This window comes from Eupeodes corollae, chromosome 1 (assembly GCF_945859685.1).
Source record: "Eupeodes corollae chromosome 1, idEupCoro1.1, whole genome shotgun sequence".
Lineage (NCBI taxonomy): Eukaryota > Metazoa > Arthropoda > Insecta > Diptera > Syrphidae > Eupeodes > Eupeodes corollae.
This window is the reverse complement of record NC_079147.1, coordinates 253,112,669-253,119,101: the sequence shown is the minus strand read 5'-3', so window position 1 is coordinate 253,119,101 and position 6,433 is coordinate 253,112,669. Positions and strand designations below refer to the sequence as shown.

At 37.9% G+C, this 6,433-nt stretch overlaps 2 protein-coding genes across 2 annotated transcripts; both read right to left on the bottom strand.

Moving 5' to 3' along the window:
* Window positions 1–2,247: 2,247 nt before the first annotated feature.
* On the bottom strand, window positions 2,248–3,534 carry LOC129949836 (uncharacterized). Its single transcript, XM_056061509.1, has one exon. It carries the CDS (start codon window positions 3,532–3,534, stop codon window positions 2,248–2,250), a length of 1,287 nt encoding a protein of 428 aa, XP_055917484.1.
* A 90-nt stretch (window positions 3,535–3,624) lies between these two features.
* Window positions 3,625–5,871, bottom strand: LOC129949829 (uncharacterized). The gene is made up of 2 exons (XM_056061495.1): window positions 5,685–5,871; window positions 3,625–5,639 (listed from the first exon to the last, which is right to left on the bottom strand). Exons 1-2 carry the CDS (start codon window positions 5,869–5,871, stop codon window positions 3,625–3,627), a joined length of 2,202 nt encoding a protein of 733 aa, XP_055917470.1.
* Between the last annotated feature and the right edge of the window lie 562 nt (window positions 5,872–6,433).

The window sequence follows — 6,433 nt, the reverse complement described above, 5'->3', positions numbered from 1 at the left end:
TGAACGAGAAATGAAACTGAAATTAAATTTATTTCGTCCTATGTAAAATATTATTATTAACTTTTGTTAATTTCCTTGGGAATTTGGAACTTATTTGAAAATTCATTTTGAAATAATCTTTATTTGTCTTATGTATACTTACTTCTTTAAAGATGGTGTTATAGTCTACAGGTCTTCTCCCACCTGTAAACGCCACATGAGTCACGGTATTCCTCTACTTCGCCGTCCCTCGGGATTGGATTCGAAGACCTTCCAGGCTGGAGCGCTGATATCCGTTCGCTCTACATGACCTAGCCATCTAAGCCGTTGGACTTTAATTCTGTTAACTAGGTCAGTGTCGCTGTACAGCCCGTACAGTTCGTCGTTATATCTTCTCCTCCATTCTCCATCTATGTGTACGGGACCAAAAATCACCCGAAGAATTTTTCTCTCGAAGCATCCTAAGACGCTCTCATCTTTCTTTGACAGGGTCCAGGCCTCAGTGCCATTAATGAGAGCCGGGATGATGAGTGACTTATAGATGGTAATTTAAGATGCTGGAGAGATTACTTTACTACTCAAATGCCTTCTAAGTCCAAAGAAGCAGCGATTTGCAAGAGTTATTCTTCGTTTGATTTTAGCGCTGGTCTATAGCGATGCCAAGGTAGACAAAGTCCTTACTCTCGTACAGACAATTCCTTCAAAGATATCCTTGCTCGAATGCGTTCAATCTGTCATAATATTATCAAAAATTAATGATGGCCTTGTTATGTATGGCAAATGTGCAAAACCCTACCTCCACTCTGTTCAATCAGCATATCACGCCGCAATTTTTTTCGTCGATCACAAAAAGAAAAGAAGTCCTTACATCAAGACTTGTATTAAAAGTACTTGAATCCTATGACTCTACAATCAGCTTTCTACATAACTTTAATGTATGCGCATTCAACCAAAATTTAAAAAAAAGTTGTTGAATGTAGTCCTTCTTGACTATGCCCGAAGGAATCAATCAACACTTCACTCGCTCAATTTAAAAAAAAGATTCAACTCCGAAAGAGGTACACCTTCAGCAATTTCAGGAATTGATGAATCCTTTTATCAGAAATAATTGGAATATTCTCTTTGACGATGGTTCAAAATGTGGGGAAGGTACCTCTTTCGCAATTGTTGATTCAAACAACAATCTAATTTCTACAGAAAAGCTGCCACAATTTTTCTCTGCTTTCTTACCCAAATCCTTAGCGGTCTTAAAAGCCACGCAATTCACCTGCAAATCCAACAAAAAACAGTGATATGCACGGACAGTCTTTCAACTTAGATGGCGACATCGAAAACGTCAACAATCGATCATCCTACATCGACAACAATATCAAACTTGGAAAAGCGTTAAAGATTTGCTGGGTGCCAGGTCACATCGGTGTAAAAAGCAATGAGCACTCAGACAATGAAGCCAAAATAAGCGCTAGGAACAGAAACTTAGCAATATCAAAATAGCAATCTACCAAAAACAATGTTTTAAAATTGACTTGATCCATAATTGACTTACATAATCAAAAAATAATAGATTGGTCTCGTATAATCATCCCAGTTGCAGCCCAGTTATCTACCCCACCTCTACGCCTGCAATCATGAACAAATGCTTCACCAGGTTGAGGATTGGACACACCCAGCTCACCCAAAGTCACCTATTCAATAAAGATCCCCCAACCATTTGCCACATCTGCCAACTCAGTATCCAGCTGACCAACCATTTAACTACTGACTGCCCGAAAATCAATGAAATTTGTAATAATCTTTTTAACTGCAATCTTAATCTCCTTTTAGTTCCTTCCGAACAAAACATACAAAATATTTACAAAATTTTAAAACTTCAACACCTTTATCAGAGTATGTTTCTTTTCGCCAGTTAAGATTTCTATTTTTATTTCCAATTAATACAAAATAAAACTCGTACTTGTATCTGAAACATATTGGGCAATTATGTATATGTTTTTTTACGTGTTGTTTAAGTCTTGTTATCCAGTAAGTCATACGAATGAAGGCCGCAGTTTGCTGATTTCCTCCGTGTAGGGTCTTATTGTGTGCATCTCGCATCACTAGTTCAGAGAAGTGGTAATTGGGTTTTAGAATGATCGGATGTTGCTGGTTATATGAAAGTAGTGTGTTCTCGAGTCGGCCACCCACACGAAGTAACCCATTACCATCGATGAACGCATTAAGTGATAACAAGGATTTGGGAATTGTATTTTTATTCTCTAATTCACTCAGTTATGCAGTGAACATGAGCCTTTGTACTGCTTTATGCACCAAGAAGGCTGCAACTTGTAGCTCATCTGGATTCAATTCTCCGGAAATCCTTAATGTTTTTCGTCTTTTTGCAAGGCAATTCCATTTAAAGCGATAATAGAATGCAATTGCTCTGATGATCTTTGATAGTCGCGAACACCTTAGTATACATCTGTTAATGTCATCATCTGCTTCATCAGAGTTGGCTATTAAGCATTGTTTCTTTTCCGTTCGCCTTTCAATTTCGGTTTCGAGAGTAGATGGTTGTACGGGTATTTCAAATTGCCACTTTTCTCGCAAAAATGAGGGCCCTATCCACCAAAGGTCTTGTGTTCCCAACGCTGAAGGTGAAACGCCCCTAGATGCTAAATCAGCTGGGTTATGGTCTGTTGGAATGTGTTTCCAAATATCGCAGTTTGTTAATCGTTGGATTTCAGCAACCGTGTTACTGACAAACGTTGTCCATTTGGAAGGTTGTGCTTTAATCCAAGCCAACGTAATCATTGAGTCTGACCATGCGCATACCTTTGCGTTCGAGACATCCAGAACTTCTTTTGTGTAATTTAATAGTGATGCCAAGAGAACAGCTCCACAAAGTTCTAGTCGTGGTAGACTGACTGTTTTCAATGGAGCCACCTTTGTTTTCGATATTAGTATATGCATGTGAATATTCTCGGCATTATCAAGGACACGTATGAAGACAACTGCTCCATAAGCCTTCTCCGACGCATCACTAAAACCGTGAAATTCCACCGATTTCTGTGTATTGTGTGTATTTATCCATCGTGGGATTTTAACGTGTTGTATTAAAGGCAATTCCTTCTGAAAAACTTGCCATTCTTCTTTAAGATCTGATGAAATGGGTTCATCCCAATCGGTTCCTCTGCACCATAATTTTTGCATTATGATCTTGGCTTTGATCACACATGGCGCAATCCAGCCAAGCGGATCAAAAAGTTTTGCAATTGCTGATAGCATTGTCCTTTTTGTCACTTCGTCGGTTTCCTGTTGAAAGTTTTTGAACGAAAATGAGTCTTCTTGTGGATTCCATCTTATGCCTAATGTTTTGACATGATCTTTTGATTGCAAAGGCACTTCAAAAGTTATCTCACAATCTTCTTTGGGTAAGTCTTGCAGAAGATCTTTGCAGTTGGACGTCCACTTCCGAAGTTTGAGACCTGCAGACGCCAAAAGATTTCGTGTTTCTTCGCGTTTTATACGAGTTTCGTCTATAGAATCTCCTCCACTGATGAAATCGTGTACGTACATCTCACCTTTAACCGCAAGAGCTCCCTTTGGATACCTTTCAGACTCATCATCAGCGGCTTTGTGTAGGACACGAATGGCCAAATAAGGCGCTCAAGCCGTGCCAAAAGTGACCGTCTTCAGTTTAAAGACCTTGATGGGTTGCTTTGGATTTTCACGCCAAATAATGAGTTGATAGTATCTATCCAGTTCTTGCACAAAAATTTGGCGATACATCTTCTCAATATCAGCTGTTATTGTAAATTTGAATGTTCGCCATTTTAAAATTATGTCAACAATGTTCTTTTGAAGTTTAGGACCTGTCATCAGGTGTTGATTTAAGGATGTACCATCATAGGTTTTTGAGGCTGCATCAAAAACGATTCTTAATTTTGTGGTAGAACTCGATTCTTTAAATACAGCATGATGAGGAAGAAAATAGTGAAAAGGGGTTTTCAAAATTGGGTCGTTTACGTCTACTTCTTCCATGTGTTTCAAAATAAGGTATTCCATGATACATTGGCTGTAACTTTCTTGCAATTTTGGGTCCCTTTCAAATCGTCGTTCCAAAGATAAAAAACGTCGAGTTGCCATTTCTTTGCTGGATCCTAGTTCAGGATGAAATCCTACTTTAAATGGAAGATTCACTTCGTACCGCCCATCACATAATCGCTTAGTTGTTTCATTAAAATACTTTTCGCAGGCAATATCCTCTTCTGAAGCTCGAATCACGACAGGAATTTCTTCAATCTCCCAAAATTTTCGGATTTGTGTATCGAGATCAATGTGTTGGAAGAAACTTCGGATCGACTTTGGAATAACTTCAGGATTCTTACCCAATATAATCCATCCCAATTGGGTGTTTTGTGCAATTAGAGCGACTACGTGCTCACTGCGAATAATTTCCGGTAATATAATGTCCGGATAAACATCTGAGCCGAAAAGTATGTCGATTGGAGCGGGAACATAAAATTCAGGATCTGCTAACTGCAAATTAGCCAAATGATCATAATTGTGTGGTATCATTTTGTGGGTCGGAAGAAGGCCAGTCAACGATTTAAAAATGTACGCTTTGGTTGCGCCTTCAAACGTCGAATGCTTAGATTTAAACATTATGTTAACGTAACTTTGACTGATGCCGCTGCTGACCTTCCCTAGCCCTGATACATTAACATTTGTTTGGTGTTGGGTGAGATTTAAAAGCCTTGCTGCTGACTCAGAGATAAAAGTGGCATCTGAGCCTGGGTCAATAAGTGCTCTGAGATCTGAAAATCTTCCATATTCACATTTAACTCTAACGATCGCAGTGGCTAATAAAATTTGAGTACCGTGGACTTGAGACGCATAAAAATTGTGTCGGGTATTGCAACCAGGAACACTTTCGCCTGTTGGTTGGAAAGCAGGAGCATTTGGATTCACGGCTACCTGTTGGTTCTGAAGTTGTGAACTTCGTTGTTGAAAATGTGCTGAGTTGTTCGCATTAGAACTTGAATTTTGTGAAATTGAGTTACTAGGATTAGAAATCGTATTTTGTGTGTGTAAATTGTTGTGCAAAAAAGAGTGATGTTTTTGGTTACAAAAATAACAGGACCGGTTACTTAAACAAAAACGAGTTTTGTGGCTGTAAGCAAGACAGTTTTCACACACTCCAGCTTGCTGTACAGCCTGTTGCTTTTGTACCGCATCCATGTTTAAAAACCGATAACATTTCATCAACGAGTGTTGTCCTTTTTTGCAAATTTGACATTGATATTGCGTTTTAAATTGTTGTTTTTGGGTTTTAGCATGAAATGTTTTAGCTGTGACAGGCGATTTCGTGACTAGCTTTGGCTGTGTAGTGCAACTGGCTTGCTGCACAATAGCTTCCAAAGTCCGAAAACGTGATTTAAGAAAATCAGTAAAATCGGCGAAGGTTGGGAGTTCTTTGTTATTGCCGAGCTTTTCTTCCCATAGCTGTTGGGTTTTGGCGGATAGTTTTTGAAAGAGAATATAAATTAATATTGTGTCCCAGTCCTTCACTGGTAATCCTAAATTTTCCAGAGCATGAACAACTTCGATTGTTGTGTCAAGTAAGCTTTTAAGGGTTTCGGCAGATTCCTTACTTTGTATACAGGTTGGCCAAAAAAGACCTTGAGATAAGAATTGACCAAAACTCTTTTATGATCATACCTTACTTTCAATAAATCCCATGCCTTTAAGATCTAAATGATGCAGAAGACGTTCGGCATCGCCTGTCAAACTTTCTTTCAAAAAATGCATTTTTTGGGTCTCGTTCAAGCCAGGATTGTTATGAACAAGTGACGTAAAAATATCGTGATAGGAACGCCACAATGAATAAGACCCCGAGAAGCTTGAGGACATTTGGCTGTGACTGGTGTGTTGCTGATGGAAGGCCTGTTGATGGAGGTACTCCCACTGTAGGCGTAAGTGGAGCGGACGGACTTAATTTGTCTAAACCATCCATCATTTCAGTCCTATATTCGAGATAAATGGCGCGTTTTTTGTTTTACGCAATTTTCTTGCACAACTTATTAATTTTAAAAATTAAAGTTTAAAAATGTCTATATATATATGTATATTTCACTTTATATAAAAGACAAATTTACACACTTTTCTTTTTGTTTTAATTAATTTAATCTAATTTAAGGCTCGAAGGACCAATGATTCTTTTCGCCAGTTAAGATTTCTATTTTTATTTCCAATTAATACAAAATAAAACTCAATTTCTTTTAACCTTCGTTATAATTACTTTAATTCTCAAAAAAAATATATATTTTACAAAAATGGTGTCGGGTTGAATCGAATATAATCACAATAATAATTGACCTTCCTTTTACTCAAGAAGGTTAAAAAGCTAACTTTTATAATTATAACATTAATGATTAGTTTGACAAGAAATGTCATATTGGGCTAATACCATATT

Excerpts from the sequence above, each read along its gene's own strand:
- LOC129949836 (XM_056061509.1), bottom strand. The coding sequence starts at position 3,534 with ATGTACGTACACGATTTCATCAGTGGAGGAGATTCTATAGACGAAACT.
- LOC129949829 (XM_056061495.1), bottom strand. The coding sequence starts at position 5,871 with ATGTCCTCAAGCTTCTCGGGGTCTTATTCATTGTGGCGTTCCTATCAC. Across the intron at positions 5,640-5,684 it reads AGGCATGGGATTTATTGAAA|GTCTTTTTTGGCCAACCTGT; the intron begins GTAAGGTATGAT and ends TCTTATCTCAAG.